The 19,188-nt window shown below is 42.2% G+C and overlaps 1 protein-coding gene across 2 annotated transcripts in view; it reads left to right on the top strand.

Moving 5' to 3' along the window:
• The first annotated feature begins 1,038 nt into the window (after window positions 1-1,038).
• The window catches only part of LOC103471961 (ubiquitin-conjugating enzyme E2 E2), a 54,518-nt gene continuing 36,368 nt past the window's right edge, over window positions 1,039-19,188 (top strand). The window contains exons 1-3 of one of the 2 annotated variants that reach the window (XM_081612747.1): window positions 1,039-1,059; window positions 5,763-5,960; window positions 11,444-11,494. In XM_081612747.1, coding sequence (XP_081468873.1) covers window positions 5,770-5,960; window positions 11,444-11,494 — 242 coding nt within the window. In that variant the 5' untranslated portion in view covers window positions 1,039-1,059; window positions 5,763-5,769. Of the gene's footprint in view, window positions 1,060-2,761; window positions 2,925-5,762; window positions 5,961-11,443; window positions 11,495-19,188 lie in introns of those variants that run through there. The other variant, XM_008421277.3, reaches the window with a different exon arrangement.

Raw genomic sequence — 19,188 nt, 5'->3', positions numbered from 1 at the left:
GCCGGTACATGCAGCATACCGCAAGAATATTTAATCAGGCAAAATGGGCTTAGCACCCAGTAGGTTCTCCTCTTTCTTTGTAGTCTGCAAAAACATTACAGCCTGCTACATCACACCAAGGCACGCGCGCGTGCTCGTGGGGAATCGCTCTGTTTGTCAAGTTTTTCTGTCAAGAAAAAGACCGGATGTGTTGATTGTTTTCCGCTGAAAATAAAATACTAACCAACAATGAAACACATTAACAGTTAAGTCCAAAATGTATTTGTGCACATATCATACACAAATTATTTTAATCCTACCAAGAAATTTGTTTATGAGACACATCTCTTAAAATATAATAAGTAAGTTTTATTTAGTACTTTATTGATGATAAGAAAAAAAGGGACAAACACAACAAAGCCAGAATAGTTGGTAGAAGCTGAAGTGCGAAGAGCCAGCTAAACTCAGATCCTCCCGATGACTGAGTTTCTCACCCCATCTCCATCAGAGAACCCAGATACCCTGCAGCCAAAATAGACGATTGTATCTGCGATCTTGTTCTTACCACTATCCAGAGCTGGTGACCATGGTTTAGGGTAGGAATATAGATAGCAGTGTTGTAGTACTCGAAATCGGTCTTGGTCTCGAGACCGGTCTCGTCTCGGACTCAACCACATTTGGTCTCGGTCTTGTCTCGGTCTCGGGAGCTGAGGACTTGGCATTTTATTTCAAGACCAGTCGAGACCGCAACTGTGAAAATATCACTAAGCGTACAGCATACTGTCCAGTTTATTTGTTAACATCTTTGTTTTCAGTGGATGCAAACCGCACTGATTAAAATCCAAGCAATAACATGTTTCTGTTACTCCCTCTCCCCACCTTTCACTCGCACGCGGCTCTGAGACATGCGCAGTGGTTTCCTCTGAGCGGCAGATCTGTCTAATCGTCAGAAATAGAATTGCACTGCATAAATCATAAGAAATCTGATGGCCACAGCTAACTCAGCAGCGCTTCGCTTTCATAGACGGTGAGGACTACGTCTAACTTTTTTCGTCACTTAGAAAAAAAGCTCAAAGAAAGGTAAGCTCCGTTGAGGTGATGTTAGCAAAGCTAGCTGAACAGAGACACATAAGCATTTGTGATGGAAAAAAAAGTTGTCACTCACTGCCCTGAATTATTGTGCGGAGGTGTTGACTGACTCATCCCATATATGGGACAACGCTGTGTCCAAAAGTCTGCAATATAGTGATGTGACATTCAGGAACAGTCCGATTCTTCTGAATGGCTCTTTACTTAGAAAATAGGACTGGAGTGTCACTGAGAGCCGTTCTTTGTTCTTGTAATGCTTTGCGTACACTGCAGTAGTAGCTATCATTATTTTATTTAATCATGTACATTGATTTTTTTTAAATTAACAAATAAATCAAACACAAGAACGAAAGAGTACGCAGAGCATGCACATTACTCTATGATTGTTTTTGTTCAAAGTGGCAGGTGTAATGTTTGCCATGGTGTCAGACTGCCTGGCTTCATGTAGCCAGAGAGAGGGTGAAAACAGTCACGGTGAGCGCCTTGTGCTTGGTTACTTCTTTGTTGGTCCTTGGTCAGAGTTCATAGTTTGTCAGTGTTCATAGCGTTATTTACCGTCAGGGCATTGCCTCAATTGCTATGTGTAATGGTGCAGACAGTGATGGTTTCTGACATGAGCAATATGGGCAAACACCCAGGGTGTTATCTTTTTAGGGATGGCACGAGACCACCGCGGATTGTAGCACAAAGATGGAAGCACTTCATTTTAATATTGGTAAAATTTATTAAGTATTTAATATCTAGGTGTTTTTATGGGAATATGGATCTTTCAGATCAATTTGAGAAGCAATTTTGATCATATTTCACATTTTATCGTATCATTTAGCACAGGCTGCTGGTCTTGGTCTTGACTAGGTCTCGACTTCCCTCGGTCTTGGTCTCGACTTGGTCTCGGACCCTAAAAGTCTTGGTCTTGTCTTGGTCTCGTGTTAGGTGGTCTTGACCACAACACTGATAGATAGATTTTTAAATTGCGAGTTTTCCCTTTTGGCTCAGCTCTCTCTTCACCACAGTAAACTGGTACAACACCTGCAACACTGCAGACGCAGCACCAATCCGTCTATTGCCTTCCTGCTCCATTTTTCCCTAATTCGTAAATAAGACCCTAAGATATTTAAGCTCTTTCACTTGGGGCAGGACTTCTTCCCCAACCCAGAGAAGGTGTCCTATCCTTTTCCAGCTCAAGGCCCCGGTCTTGGATTTGGAGGCACTGATTTTCATCCTGTTCACTTGCGGTCAACTGTGAACCACTCCATCTAATGAAGCCGACAGAATTACATCATCTGCAAGAAACATACATCCACTTCAGCCAGCAAACACTAATGCTATTAAACAGAAAAGGCACCTCTTTCAGTCACAACAAACAATGGTTGCAGATTGAGGAGCTTCTCTAGGAATATGGAAACAGGCCAACGTCCATTTTCAATTACCAAAACATGCAAATGAAATTCAGCTAAGGGCCTAATCTTAATGCAAAATAGGGCTGTCCCTGGAAAAAACAGAAAACTGCTCCAAACAGGTACATTAGAAAAACTATATTTAATACTGAAGTTGATTGGTTGAGCTCTAAAATTATTGTTTGTACCTATTCCTTTCAGATGTTGAACCTAATAATAGAGAGGAAAAAACAACAAAGCGGAAGGAAATCCGGGCTTTTATTTTAGTGGGTCAAAGAGGAACCCTTCTCTCTAAGGCTCTCCGCCATGACAGACGCATTTTGGCACATTCTCCAGCAGCAGTCAGTCAAAGCAAAGTGACGCGGAGCAGCGGACGGCGAGTGTTTTGGATTTACGGAAGATAAAGTGGGCACTGGGAACCGTTTTCACGGCCGCTGTGCTTCCAGCCTGCTTGAAAAGGTGAGGAGTTCGTTTCCTCTCAGACACGAGCCCTCTCTTCAGAATATTGGGGGTGTATTATTGTGGAAGGGGGCGGCGGCGGCGGTGTTGGCGGTTGTCGTTGTGGAGAACACGGAGGGTGGGGTGGGATGAGGTAGTGGGGAGGGTGACGGGAGGGGGGTCTTTTGTGTTGGGGCATCTATCTGGCAGAGGTCAGCGCGAGCCCCGCTTCTGGAGGTGCTAGCTTATTGTGCGCGTGCATTCTGGAACTTAATCCTTTGAAATTTAATTGCGCGGCTGCCTCGCGGACAACTCTTGATCTGCGGCTAACAAAAGCAGAGGACTCGGGGCGGCAGGAGCTCGTGGGGCTCGTACCCACCACCACGCGACCTGTTTGCTGTAACTACACCAGACCATTCAACAGAACAATGTGATGCATTTTAAACATCCTGCACTTAAACTGCGCTGTTGATACGCGCCTAGCTTCTTTTCAGAGTCAACGATTTCAATCACAATTGAACTTACCGCACTGAGCAGCGTTCAAGCTTCACTGGTTCTGACACGGAGCTACATTAAACAACTGCTAGCTGGTGGCAGCATTTAGCTAGAAGGGACTTAAAGGGACTTTTTTCCGAGACGTTAGGATAGAGCAGGACTGTTTTCAATGTGACTTTGAGCTCTGCTGGCAGCTGGAGACACTTCCACACTTTGAACATCCTTCCTCGAGAAGGTAGTGTCAAAGAAGAAAAAGTTTCAGATGAAGAAATTCAGCTTAGTGTCACTTTAACCCCGATAATTCCCCACAGCGTACTGCAGCTAAGGTTGGTGTGACTGCTTGGCAGAGGTCAGGTTGGAGGCTCTGTCCATGCGGGTCAATTATTTCAGGCAGCAGCAGAGTTGGCAGAACCTCTTCTCTCCTCCACCTGACTGCCTCTTACATTTATCACACAGGATCTGAGAATGTAAATAGAGGCATTCACCTTGACTAACTATTAGGTGGGCTCAATGAATCTAGTGAATGTCACCTTGTACGTGTTTTACATGCTAGAGTTTCAGCTTGACTGTCTCTGCGCACCTGAATGGAAATATTCAGTTTTGGTTCCAACTCAGCTTCTTTTGATTGAGTTTTAAAACATGTACTGCTGAAAGGAGAAGTGGCAGAGGTTAGCAGGTCGATGCCAGCTGAGATAAAAGCCACACTGAAAACAGTCCTGCTCTCTCCTAACGCCTCGGAAAAAAGTCCCTTTAAAGCCAACTTCTAGCTAAATGCCGCCATCAGTTAGCAGAGAATTAGGTTGAAAAGAGAAAAAATTCCAGAAAGGAAAGTCTTTCCTTTCATCTAGGAAAGGGGAATCTCTCTAATCTCATTTAGAATGCCCTAGTCAAAGTTCAGATTGAAATTCAGCTGGGAATTTCTAGCAGGACTGGAAAGGCTTTAGCTAGCCAACAACACAGTAATAAACTGAGTAACCGATGGTTGTCTTATGACTGTATTGGAGGCGTAATTAACAGCAGGAGTTCTGTTGAGAATCAGCTGGAATAGCTTAAATGAGAGCAGAGAGACAGAATGAGTAGTTACAGGGTTTATTTCTACTGTGTTGAATAATTGCAATTAGGGCTGAAACATTTAATCAATTACTAAAATAATCGTTAACTAATTTCGTCATCGATTACTTGTTAACTGGAGCATACAGACTCATATAAAGGCAATTGGCAGAAGGAACAACACAGTCAGAGCAGTAATAAAGCCAAAACTGTGTTAAATATACCTGCACTTTACTTTTAAGATGGGGAGAAAGCAACCTGTAACTCTGTTCTACCAGAACTCCCCTAGTGGCAGTTTCAGCTTCACCTCATTCAAATTGCATCAAGTAAATCTTCTGTTTAGCACCTTTTGCTGTCAAATTATTAATAAATGAATCAAACCATGAATCACCAGATCAGTCCAGCAAAACGACCTGGGCTTTTCACATGTTGATGTAAGGATTGTTTGATCCTTTGCTACAAACGATCAAGTGTTCTCTAAAGGAATGCTGTTATTGTTATTGTCTTCTAATTGGGGAAAAATGAATCAAATTTATTATTTTGATTTTTTTTATGCATTTCTAATTTTGCTCAAAATAAGCTTAAATGAATAAATGAAAAATCTGCAGAATGAGCTACTTTTTATCCGATTAGTTGTCATAATAATAATAATAATAAACAACGTTCTTTGCAATAAAAGGCTCCTTAGAGAAAACACGATGTGAGATCTGAAATTAATTTTAAGTACTATTGAATGAGTTTATTAGATTCTATAGCTACAGTAAAATCTTAAACCGGTTTGATTAAATATCTGCAAAATCAATAGTGGTGCTGTCCTTCTGATCTAATTATAGATTAGGGTTAGGGATGATTCCCTAACCCTGGAATCATCCAGCTTTCCCTTGACGTTCCATGATCGGAATAATCCTAGAATCCTGATACTTTCTGCTAGATTCCAAACCGCTCCGTCCACCATGGATCCCACAGGACGGTTCTGATCGCTGAGGGACGACGGATCAGTGAGCGGTGCTGAAGAACAATCTGAGTGCTGCATCGTGGCGCTTTTCCTCCTGATAGTTGACTCTGAACACTCTGAACAAATAACAGGAAATGAGGCGGGAGAGAAAGATATAATGGTCCTCAGCAGGAGTCAAAGCCAGGCACGGACAGCGGCACACTCGGCCCCACGAATTATTGTGGAATATATTTTAGGAGTCGAGAGACTCCGGACCTACAAAGTTGTGTGTTTTGTTTTCAGCGTTGGTCTTTCAATGTTCGCAGATCTGTTGTGTCTCCTCCTCACTGTGTGTTAAATTTGGTGTGTGTGCTCCACAGAGTCAGCATGTCCAGCGAGGTGCAGCCGAGGCCGGACGACAGCCCCAACACCAGCGGGGGGAGCTCCGACGCCGAGCAGAGGGAGGCGGCCCCTCCAGAGCAGCCCGGCCCCGAGCAGCGGGACCAGTCTCAGCCCAAAAAGAAGGAGGCCAAAATCTCCAGTAAGACCGCTGCCAAGCTCTCCACCAGCGCCAAGAGGTAGATCTGCCGCTCTCCGCTGTGCTTTGTGTCCTCTGCTGGCTGCATGCCGGCTCTGCCCCGGCGGTTGCGTTCAGCCTCTGCACCGGTCAGCTGTCACCCACTTGTTGTGCAGTTTTCTCTGAGCCGCTGAAAACGCCTGAAGACTTCGGCTGAAAGAGCCACTGGGGCTTGAAGCCTTTTAAGGATGCTGCCTGACGGAACAGAAGGGAAGTGCTTTCCAAGCCGCTGCCATTCCAACAGGGAGAGAGTCGATAAGAGGCTGATTGAAAAGAAAAGATTGTGAAACATCAGCCGAGTCATCTGTCAAATCTTCACAGAGCTTTAAATTGCAGAGCAATTCAGAGAACATTTCAGAGACAGACTAGGAGTGGAAACATCATCTTTTGACATATGGTTTACTGAAAAAGTAATCACACCCCTTAAGGTTTTCCATATTTTGTGCTGTTGCAACCACAAACTTTAATGACAAATAGGAATCTGAAAGTGGGCTGCACATTTATTGCGTGAAATGTGGCCACATAAACTTTTGTCTGACCTATTTCAGCCTCTATCTGGAGGCTTGTTCTGCTGCAGTTTATATTTGGGAGCAGTCCCAGCCCTAAACATGCTGTGAGATGGATAGAAAAATGATCCCTGCATATTGCCTTAAGCCTCCGATGCTTTTCTTACCCCTCTGTATCCCACACAACTAGTTAGATCTGAAAGATTGCTGTAAAATCTTCACCACACAATCCAGAGAGGGGAAAAAAAGTTGACACTGTTAGCTCAGCCCAAGTGCCCTGTTTTCCTTATGTAACAAAGAACTGCCTCTTTAGATGACTTCATGGGAGATTGGAAGCATTTCTCTGTGATGACACAGAGCAGCAGCTGCTGTTATGTGACCAGGCAATAAGCAGGCCACAAGGCAGAGTCCATGTGCCTGCATGTTGATTGGGAGTTGCTCAAAGACATGTTATCATTTTCCACACTCTGCTCCATTCGCAGACAGCAGCTGTGCCTTTTGGTGTTGGCTGTAAAGATCTACTCAAAGCACCATCATCAGAATAAAGAGCGAATCAACAGCCTCTTTAGCACTGCACAGCCCGACTCAGACTCACCCGGCCTGCATGGCTTCAAACCTGGCTCTGGCTCTGGCTCTGGCTCTGGCTCTGGCGTTTTTGCATCAGCACCTCCAGCCCAGTCCCACCCCACTACCTGAAAACCTGAGAGCTGTGTTTCCAATCGGCCTGGCCATTCCGACTTGTGCTTGTCTGTCGTGTACAGAGTGAAAATGAACAGTGAGGGTACAGAGCCCTGTGGTTCTCCTGTGCTTCTGATCACATGGGTAATCATTGATTATTGAGGCCTCCACCTTTCTCTTCTGGAGTTTGAGGGTTTGTTACAGTTGATGTCTCCAGATCCACAGCTGTAAGCTCTTACTCATTGTAGTATGTGTTTGCTTACTCCGATAAACCAACAGTCATGTCTTCAGGAGCGTCATAATGTGGGATGTCAGGGCATCAGGTCTGTTGTTACTGAGCACTGAAGGGCAGGTTTTCCTTTGGTTCAGGAACAAGACAGACCTTTGCTTTGAAAGGAGGATGATGAGCTTGTTCCTGAACTGACTCTGTTCTGACCTTGATCCTTCTGCTGCTCTAAGCACGTAATCTTCTTCACCCTGATCACAAATTTTTAATATTGTTCTGCTGTTATTTACTCTTCAGTTATTTTCTGCTCACCTCCTTGAAGTGGCTTCCATACACTCCTCAAGAATTCTCTGTCTCCATTCCTTTAGGCTCTTTTTCTTGTTCAGCAGGTCCCCCAGGTCACTGGTATATCAGGCTTTGTTGTTGAGGAAGCATCACAGTGTTTTAGAGGGCCTGGTATTTTCCATACAGAAGCTGTACAGTCAGTTTCTCACTCAGTCTGCACATTGATGTCCTCTCCATGTGGCTGGAACAGAGCATCCCAGTCTGTACACCCAAAGGAACCCTGAAGGGCTTCTTCAGCTTCCCGTTACTATCTGTTTAGTTCTTTTTGTCACAACAACAGCATTATATTAAACAAGATCATGTTCTGATTAGCCAAGAGCAGGAATTTCCTTGGAGATGTATGAGTCCTTCACATTTTGGTAAAAGAAATTCAACATTTTGTTTTCTCTAGTAGAGCAACTGAGAACTATTGATACTTTGGAAGAGAGTGAAGTGGGTTGTAAGAAAGAAAAAACGTCTCATTGTAATACGTAAAGCTATGTTTGAGCCATAAATGCAAGAATTATATATACATATATTTAAAAAGAACAACTCAGAATTAATGTAACAGACTACATGCTGCCACTTTGAGCAGCACAACTGACTTCAAGGATCCTCTGGGATTCCTAACTCAGAAGGAATTCATATCTGCACTTCCAGCTAAGTGCCATTTTCCAGCCTTTTCAGAAACACGCCGATGGACTGCACTTTGTGACAACGTAGTTCTCAGATTTGGAAGTAAAACTTCCATCTTGTGGTGTGCCGGGTGGCCAGATGTCCCGAGTTAGGTGACCCAGCTGCAACCATCCAGCGTGCTTTGTTTAACACACAGGAGCTGCGTCAGGATAAAGAAGAGCGTACTGCTGGAAATGCAAGTCTCAGAGGGGCCATTAGGCTCATTACATGTTCATGACAATGCTTGTCTTTGTGTTCAGAGAGGCGAAGGCCAACAGAAACAGTGTGAGGAACCAACTGTTATCAACAGGAACAGTAACTCACCCAGGGAGGAGGAGGGTAGTACAACAACTACTGATCATACCACAACTCAGGCCTTTATTGGAGGGTGGAAAGTTCATTTGCAGTTTGCCACAAGCCACAGCAAACATAGAGGGAAGTGACAAAACCAAAGTTGAACTGAAGCATGGTGGTGGCAGCATCATGCTTGGAAGATGGGTCGTGTTAAAGTTGAATATCCTAATAAAGACATCAACTGTGATTAAACCTAACTTTTCTCTCTCTTCTTACTTGTTGGCGTTGTCACGTTTATCCCATCATTCACCCTGAGCTTTAGCATTGATTGGCATCCATCCAGTTAGACTCGTATTACTAGACCCATTATTTTTTATTATTAAACTCCTATATTATTAACCAGAGTTTCAAGGCCTGGATTATGAAATTTTGCATCCAACCAGTTGTTTCTGTGATAAGGTACACATTTAAACTGGAATTTAAAAACTGTGACTCAATGTATTAACTCCAGCTCTGGAACTTAATATAGATGCTTATCACTTTTGTTCGAAATATTAAAAACAATGAATCATTTTAATTCCAGTGACTAATTCTGAACTGTTTTGGTTTGTCGCTCATCCTAATACAAGCCCTCAAAGTTGTGCTTTAAGGTGTGTGGATACTTTAGCAATGCACAGAATATTCTGGTGGATTGCTTTACACAAAGCATTTTTCTCTGATCTGTTCTTTGCCAAACTGTTTCCATTGACAAAAAGCCTCTGGCGTAAAAGCCCAGCTGCTGTCATAGCGTCACCAGCATCAGGCAGTAAATCCTCCTTATCACCAGTAATGGCTGCATAATAAAAAGAGAACCTGGAAGGTTCCTGCTTTATTGGGAGGTTAACCAGCTCAGTGATATTTAGTTGCGTTTTGGAGCCGTTTGCAGTAATAAATCATCAGCTGCAGCATCCACTCGCAGCAGCTTGTGTTTCACGTTATAAAGCGTCTGCATGCAGAGACCTGCAGGTTGCAGTGCTGTAGCGTGTGTGCCGTTTGCCAAGATTATCATGTAGGACATCAGAAGAAGATGTTGTCTGTTTAAGGAGGCTGTGTTAAAGCTGGAGGAACTCACTTTCACCTTTTAGGCTCAATGTTTCCCTAATAATCCCTTTTTGTTTTCGTTGTGCAAATGATCAGAAAATAGAGCTGAAATGCGTTGGTATTCACACCAGTTGTGGAGATACTGTTACACACTGCTTTCAAATATGTCTAGTTTTCATCTTCATGTGCTGCAATTTCTCTGGTTTATGTTGCATGTTTATGAGACTGTAGCTGACCTCTTCGTACACATTACTTCTCTTATTTATTTATTTGTTAATTCTAGTCTAAGCTTCCTGTTCTGAGATGACAGGACTGGTACCTGGTGGGGTGTTCTGCTGCTGCTGCTTCAAGGTTCCACTGGTTGCGTGTTTTGCAGCCCTTGGTTGGTTGGAACAAGTGGACATCGGACAACCCATTTGTATCCACACAGCTAGTGCTCACAGGGTATCCTCTCTTTTTCAGATCACTCTTTGTAGACTTGAGAGATGATTGTGGGTTAAAATCCCAGAAGATCAGTAGGTGCTGAAATGCTCAGACTGTCCTGTCTGGCGCCAACAACCACGCTGCGTTCAAAGACACTTAAATTGTCATTTTATTCCTATTCTGATGCTCAGTTAAAACTTCATACATGCTATCTACACCACATTTGAAGGTGCTGCCATGTGAATAGCACATTTCTTGTGTGTGAAGAAAAGAACATCAAACTGCCTCACAGTCAAGGTGAAAGTCTGCTCTTCCCTTCTCTCTGATTAACTGCTTTGTTAGTTTTGTTGGTCTGTAATTCCTCTTGTTTCTGAGAATGTTGACCTGCTTGTATGCTGTTTATAATGTGCAGCCGTTTTCAACAAAGAAGAAAACTGATGCATATGAAGTACTCAGCTTTCTCTTTCTCTTTGTGACGTGTGTTGATGTGTTTCTCCTCCTCACTCTGATTCAAGATGTGGAGACGTTGGCCTCATCAGCTACAGATCAAATATCAGATGTTTGAGTTTAGGGAAAATATGTATGTGAAATTTTGTCTCTTGTTGTAGCTCTGCAACTAATGCTTATTATGGTAATAATTATGATTTTTTTTTTATCCGTTTGCCAAATTAATAAAGTATATTCTAAAAATGTTTTCTTTAACCTCTTTAAAAAATGCAAATAAGCATGTCATTCAATTCAAGTTCAGTTCTCCTTTATTTGTACAGCACATTTCAGCAGCAAGCCAGTTCAAAGTGCTTTACATCATAAAATTGTCACCATTTGTGAAATGACTTTTTACAGGCGAGAGGAGTATCTGTTCTAGCTGAGTGATTGTAGAACAGCTCCTTTCTTCTCCATGCAGACAGACAAATCACTGGCATGTAATGAAAACCTAATTAGGGAGAAATGAGCATCCATTAAACTTTCTTCATGTGTTTATGCAGTACAGACATGACTGTGATCACCAGCGTTGTTTCAGAGTTGGACACCAGGATCAGTTACCGTACACATGCTTTAGAAGGTGACTAACACGCAGTTGTGCACGCCTGTGTTGATCTTGTATGACATGACTTATTCCTGTGCTCAGGAGCTCATTGGAAAATCGATGAAGTGTTTATTGTGCTCACTTCCAGCTTGATTTCACAGACAGCCTTTGTGTGTGGGTGTGGGTGGGTGTGTGTGTGTGTGTGTGTTTGTAGGAGTGTGATCATAACCCAGACCCTCGTCTCGTTTCAGGATCCAGAAGGAGTTGGCAGAGATTACTCTGGACCCGCCACCAAACTGCAGGTAGGAGGCTGTTGCTGGTTGTTTCGTTATTTTTTTTCAAGGCTCATCTTCGCCAGTCACAATAACACATTTTTCTGGGCGACACATTGTCCTTGAAGTTATTGCGTTAAAAGATAGTATTGTTGTTTTGAGACCATTTTCGAGTAATCGAAAGGTAATGGCATAATATTGCAAGAACATACTCTCAAAGATTAATAAACCTTAAATTCTAATAAACATTTAACAATAAAACCAGAAGACATTTTAAATATCCAAAATAAATAAAAGAACAAGTAAAATTAATTATGAAGTCTCTGTAAACAAAATTGTGCTCCAAGAAGAGGAATCGCAGAGGCCAAAGCAGCAGACTGAAGACTTTTATCATCCAGTTTTTGGTAGAAAAAGAGGAAAACGATAAACCATGGATCTCAATGGAAATTATTGAGTTCCTCTTAATTTATCATGCGATTAATTGAGTTATTGGTTATTGTGACAAGCCATGTCTTGTTGGGAGATGTGCGTGTGTGTGTTGTTTGAATGATTGAGATGGATAACCCAGAGTGGAGTTTGCTCCGTTTGTTCTGGATGAAGCTGAGTGGATCTGAAGGTTTAACCTGGCATGAGGTAAAAATGGGAGAAATAAGGAAGTCTACCTGGTTGTCCGTCTGTCCCTGCTGTAGTGACAGCAGTGCAACCCCGCTGCAGCTTGATGGGTCTGCATAATGAGTCACTCTGAAGACCTGAACTCCAGCCTTCATGTTGCTGGTGAAGTTGGGAGCTGGGGCAAGGGGAAAGGTGGACATGCTGGATTTGGCCATTTATCATTTAAAGGCTGCATTCACACCAATCCAGCTTAGTCCGCTTTAATCCAACTCCAGTTGGTTTGCCTAGAGGAGGGGTATCAAACTCCAGTCCTTTAGGCCCGCTGTCCTGCAGTTTTTAGATGTGCCACAGGTACAAAACACTGGAATGAAATGGCTTAATTACCTCCTCCTTGTGTAGATAAGTTCTCCAGAGCCTTGCTAATTACCTAATTATTCTATTCAGGTGTGATGCAACATCTAAAAGTTGCAGGGCAGTGGCCCTCCAGGACTGAGTAAGAAACAGATCAGATGTCTTTGGAAAGTTTCTTTGCAAAGGGGAAATGGCCCAGAGAAGAGACAAGAGAATGGATTTATTCCGGACCGGTAGGTGAATCCCACATTACAAGCCGCTCTGCGTAACATGTGGCGACCGGCTGCTAATGAGGCAATGAAGCTTCAAACTGCTTCGCCACGTAGAGACCAAGCAGGCTGTGGATATAAGCAACACTTCGGGTGTCATTGTCTCTCATCACTCCCAGATGGGACCGTCTCGTTGCAGAGAAGCAAGCTCAGGGTTCCCGTTAGTCATTATCGTGAGTTAAAATTTTCACAAAAGTAAAATGTTCGTTTTTGTGGCGCATCTATATCTTATTTTGAAGGGATATGTAAACGTTACCATAGTGACCAGAGTCGGAGAGCGTTTGGGCAGTGGTCGAGAGGAGATGAGTAGAACTTGTGAGTCTTAAGTCTGGTTAAACGGCAAGATTTAAGAATTGTCAGCCGATTCTCCAAATCTGTGACCACAGAGCTGATAAAAGTACAACAGGTTTTATCGGTTCGTGTTCAGCCACACGGCAGGAGCAACACACCACATGAACCGATTCCACTCACGAACATCCTGATTCCAGAGGATAATCCAGTAAAACCCCCAACATAACGGGAATTTAGAATGACCAAACACGGATGACGATGTAGAAGCAATAGTGATAGTTTGTGGAGTCATTTTAAGAGATAAAAGACGTAACAAAAAGAAAAGGCGGTGGATAAAAGACGACGAGAGCAGCCGCTCTATTTGCTGCACTATGATTTGGAGGTGAATGTTTTTTCATAGTTAACATTTTTAACTGAATAAACATAATAATGACCTTTACATATAATAATAAACATTTCCACATATCATCAGTTGCGCGATATGTCAGCTGTTTGGGATTCCCCTCCGTTCTTACGTCACCGCGCTTTCTGATAGGTTACCTGTCGCATTCAGCAGGTTGTATTCTCGTTCCCAGTCAGAGAAAACACCACAGGCTGCGATAAAAAGGTCAAGACAACCAAATTGGGTATATTCAGAATTTAGCGGGAACACCAACATGCAGAAGCCTTATCTGACGGTTCACGCCCCGCCCCCCCTGGGCCGCAGCAAAATTTCCAAGTCTTGACCGGTCCACGATAATAAAAAGGTTGGGGACCAGAGCACGGGTGTCCGAAGTCTGTCCTAGAGGGCCAGCATCCTGCACATTTTAGTTCTCTCCCTGGTGGTAGTAACAACCTTTTGAGCTTGTCAGTGTTCCTTTTAGGCCTTCTAACGAGCCATCATTTTATCCAGGTGTGTTAAACCAGAGAGAGAACTAAAACATGCAGGATGCCGGCCCTCGAGGACCGACTATGCGCACCATTGGCCTAGAGAGTCTGGATGTTTGTGGAGGTGTGAATGCTAATAGAACTCTGATTTGGAACAAAAGTGTGAACTGGTCTGCCTAAAAACTCAGGGCTGGATTTGGTTTCAGTCGAAATTCCAGTCATTCGGCTCCAACAGTTGATGCTTGTTTTCCTGGTTTTGCTCATAATTACACTCCTCCACACTGAGCAGCTCAAGAAAAAACTTGAAAATGTTCTTTATTCATCTCCTATGCACGGTATTTCTACCTCTCCCTTTATTTCTATGCCTGTCTTTTTATCAGTCTCTATTTTTGGCTCTCTGTCTCATTTTCTAAGTGTTTCTGTCTCTCTGCACCTTTCAATATTGGTCAAGCTCAGAACCAGGGGGAGTATTTCCCCTCCAACAGCCAAGCCAGGTGAAAACCTTTGAACTGGTGGTGACTGATCTCTGCTGCAGGTCAGGAGCAGGGCTATTTAGTATACCTTGGCCTGAGCATGGATGCCTGCTGATGTTAGTTTCTGAAGTAGTGGCAATATGTTTTCACTGTGGATAGTAATGCATGTTAAGGTATTTGGTGTTTAAACGTTTTTAGAGGTGTTGGGGATGGTAGGCTCTTGTAGTGGACAGCTGTGGTCTCTAGATCCTGCAGATACTGGGCGTTCACAGTATGTATGGGTTTGCTTTGTAAAATATGAAATTTGTAAAAATAATTAAAAAAAACATACGTTTAATATGTTATGTTTCCGAAGCAGTAAATTTTTTTTGTTTGATGCTCAATTTGAACTTGATTTGTAGTTTTTGGAACCAAATCAAATCTGCCAAACTGTTTGAAACTTATTGTGGTTTTCAAAATGTTTGCGTGGCTGGCCATATATCAGTTCCACTTCTTTGTTGTTTTTCTTTATCTTGCCATCCAGTGAACACACCTCAGCAGTCCTGTAAGTCACCGCCACAGTGTGTGTATTGACTCACAGGTTATATTGACTGAAGTCTCCTATTCTGTCTTCTGTCAGATGAGCCATCAGCAGAGCAGGAAAAAGAAATTTCACAGACAAACATTGGTATCAAAACCTGACAAGCCTTTGAGAGGAGAGGGGGGACCATTTGAAGAACGTCAATGCTGAGAGCAGCACTTGTGACGAATGGATTGAGCTGGGCATGTCAGTGGCGGTTGGATGTAATCCGGCTGAGGCGCAGCACTTCTTCAAACGTAGATTTTAGCGTTCATCAGGCCCCCAGGGTGTCTGACTCGCTTTTACCAGCTCCCAATTCCATACAAGGTTGCAGAATCCCCAATTGTTTGATTTCTGTGGCTGGGCCCAGCCCAGCAGATCAGTTTATCTCGTCCCTTTGTGCTACAAGAGAAGGACAGTTTCACAATGTGAACGTTTAACCCATTCCACTGAGATGAATTCCTGCTCAATCTCCCACATGGTGTCCTCCTTCACGCACTAATCAGTCTGACGCTGTTAAATCAGCTGCTCTCCATATAAAAGACACCATGTAAAAGTGCTATGGACAGATGATGGGATGCAGGCCATTACCCTGCAGGTTTCATTACTTCTACTTCTTCTTCCTCTAGTAGAACAAAGCTTTGTCACAGACGTCCTGTCCGCCTCATTAACTGAGTTTCCGTTACAGATGTGCACAAATCTTTGTCTGTATTCCGCTAATATTGGAAAAAGCACAATTTTGCAGTTGCTGTGTTTCCCTTAAATATGAAATGAAATTAAAATCACATGTGAATAAGCTTGTTCACACAATTAGTCATTAAAAATCATGGCGGCAACAAATGTAAACAGTTGTATGAGATATATTCATAATTCAGCCATAAAGCTATCACTCATCTATTAGCCAATCAGAGGAGATATTGGCATTGCATTCAGGCGTTGAAGCAACAAGATACACCAACTTGAGTAAATTGTAGTTGGTGAATTTACAGAAGCGCTATGGGCTATGGATTCAACAACTTTTTATGGATCATGATGCTGCGAGAGCTCTGGTGGAGCCATTTGTACACTGTCCAAAAAAACCCCAAAACAAAACCATCATCCTCCTACTACTTCCTGTTGTCATCTTAGTTGTTTCCAACAATAGTAACATCTGGCTGTGGTTCACATGACTTGTGATGCGAAAAATGTTTTTCTATTATTGTCTTGCAAAATCATCAATCTCAATGCAGCTGAGAAACCAAATCACCTCATTCTACTGCAAAATCTTTTTAGCGACAATCGAGAGATTTTTTTTTTAAGTTGCCGTGATTCTATTGAGCAAATTTATTTTTGTAATTTCAATTTGTGCACTTTTATGGCCAATGGAAACACCACTAGTGTCTTGGCTGGCTGAGAAGGGAGCCGATCCCCTGTGGGAGCAGGAAAAAATCCCATATTTAACTTCCACCGAGGCAGCACGCCTGTTTCATGGATCATCTGCTGCCTCCTCAGAAAGCGTGTGGAAATATTTTTAATCATCTTTGTCACCCCTCCACAGAGTAATTAATTGAATGTGACAGGCGCTCTGGAAGGGTATGTAAATAGCCCCACACCCGACACTCTGCATTAGCATACTGCTTGGTTGGCCTTCCTTGCTCTGTTTGGGTGTGTGGTGTTTTTTCAGGGTAATTATCATATTCTTTCATGATATTCTGTGTAAAATAAAAATCTAACCCCCATCAGTGAAGGGGAAACGATGTGTGGATTCCAACAGGGGAGCTATCATGCTTCTCTATCCGTCTCCTTTTTGACTCCAACAAGACGAAACGTTTTTCAACTGAAAATCTTTTGAATGTGAGCCAAGATCTTTAGAAATGAAAGCAATAGGAGGAAGGAACATATGAGACGTATATATCTCCCCTCACAGATCTGTTGTTTTTGCTTTGTATCACACTTAAATGTTTTAGATTATCAAATAAATGCTAATATCACTAAAAGATGATCCAAGTACATAAAAATTGGGGAATGTTTTTACACGCTCATATATTGATATATGTAAAGGAATTATCAGGTTTTTTTTAATTCCATTTAAAAGGTCACCTTCATGAAAAGTTAACGTCTTGCCAGCAGGATTCCTGAAAGAAGAGCCCGATCAACGGATGCACAGCTCTGTAATGAAAGCTGGCAGTCTTTGACGTATAAAACACAAAATATTTCAGAGCTACAGGAGAGAGCGCAGTCTGGAATTATCACCACATCACTTTGTGTAAGTCTTAACTGCTGCTAAGAGCCAGTGAAAATCTACCACATAGTATCAAACAGATCACAAGTGGAAGTGCTCTATTTGTCCTCAGGTAGTGGAACCCCTGGTATTTTCAGAGATTAGGGCCCGCTACCTCCTGTGAATACCTGAAATCAGCAGATACTTGAGACCTGCTCTAAAAATGATTAAAACTGCTTCTTTTAATAGTTCCAACTCCAAATATGCTGTACTATGCGCTATAATGCATAGTGGACACCATTATCACAGAAGTGTCCACTTATCACAGAAGCTAAGATCAAGGGTCTTCCATAAATCCACTCTTATGAGTTCAGCCAATTGGCAGCAAGGAAAATCAAATAACAGCCAATAGTGTGTCAAGTAGCAGTAGATATGTCAGCATCCCTAAGCTGCATTTGTGTGAAAAAATGTTAAAATTTTATGCATATGATTTAGTTACGTTTTGCAGAAAAATAAATGAATATTGAACCACAAAAGCATAAGTTTGATTTATAATATTTATTTATGTACTGTGTTTAACCCTTAAGTTTTAATTTAGTCATTTTTAAAAGATGAATGTGACAATACTTGAATATTAATGTGTAAATGAAATACCCCCTTAAGACTGCTGAGCAGGGACATATCCAGGAGGTTCTTAAAGAATGCTAAATGGGGCCTGTGTTGATCTTGTGGTGTCACATCTGAATAAAAACCCAGGCAGGGAGCAGGGCTGTAATAAACTATAAAAGTGAGCGACTCACAACATGAAGGTCAAAGATTGGCATAAGCACAAAACACATAAATAATTCTGACTAACTGAAGCTATTTATCTTAGGTTATCTTAAGCTACTGTTCAATAAAACAGCGGTGGGAGTTTTATCAGTGATGTCTCCAGCACAACTAATGCTGAGGAATGCTTTCCTACTCTACTGTTGCAGATGCAGGAGCTTTACTGACTTTTTTTAGTAGCTCTCAAACAGCAGAGTTTAGGTCTTCAGCATTAACACTACTAACAAATGTCAGTTTTTTTTCTCATGGGTCAAACCTCCTAACAAATGCTGCTGTTTGGCTCATCAGCTGAAGACACTTATCTGGCTGTACTTTAAATGTTCGCAGAGTTTTAAACTTTAAACAGCAGCTTACCGTTTTCTTCTCAACCATGAAGTCTCAGGTGAGTCTCTGCAGGGAAGGTGGGGTGTTATTGGAAGAGAGGAAAATTGGTTTGTTTACTTGGACCAATTGTAGCGTGACATCATGCAAAAAACTGCTTGATGACTGTCATTGGTGTTAGTTGTTAAGCTGTCAACATAATGCACTAAATCTTAAACTGATATGTAAAAGAAAAAGGGATGCAGTGCTTTGCTACTAAATGTCAACACTATGACAACTAGATTACAAGGTTTGGAAAAAGTTTTAATAAAAACATTGAAGGAGAGGGAAGTAGTTATGCTAACTTGCCTTTGACGACCTTAACATGTAGATGTGATGTGGAATTTTGTGTTTGGGTTCAGTTAAAAAAGGCGACCCTCACACCATTCCTGACAGATCATCAGTAGAGCAGTGTTTAAATGAGCTAATCAAACACCCCAGTGCTTGCTAATCTACCACACTGATCACTTATTAATAATAGCAAAATAAAAATCAAGTATAAAAATGTTCTGTTCTTTGTGTGGGAAATGTTTGATAGCTTTTTTTGGTGTTGAATGCTGATGCATATTGTGTTGGTGTTGTGAGTTGCTATGGCAACGAGTGTGTGTAGTGTAGCTGACACAGAGAGCCAGAAAAAAGTGGGTCTTGAGTTATTTAACGGTTTTTCTGCGCCATTTTCCCCCTTGCACTAAAACATCTCCATGTTTCATCTAGTTAATGGAATTGCTCTACCCCGGCAGTGCCAACTTAGTTCATTTTTATATTTTTCTTTTTCTGTGTTTCCCTACTTTTATCCAAGGGAGTGCCTCACCTCCCCAAGAAAGATTGTGGCATGTAGTTAATGGTGTTCACAGTCAATATTGTTGACTTTAGTAGCCTATCCAAGTGCCGCGAGTCCCTGTCGTAAGTCATTC

The sequence above is a fragment of the Poecilia reticulata genome, chromosome 11 (genome assembly GCF_904066995.2).
Source record: "Poecilia reticulata chromosome 11, P_reticulata-male-v2, whole genome shotgun sequence".
Taxonomy (NCBI): domain Eukaryota; kingdom Metazoa; phylum Chordata; class Actinopteri; order Cyprinodontiformes; family Poeciliidae; genus Poecilia; species Poecilia reticulata.
Note: the sequence above shows the minus strand (reverse complement) of the source record. Positions and strands in the feature narration are given on the sequence as shown.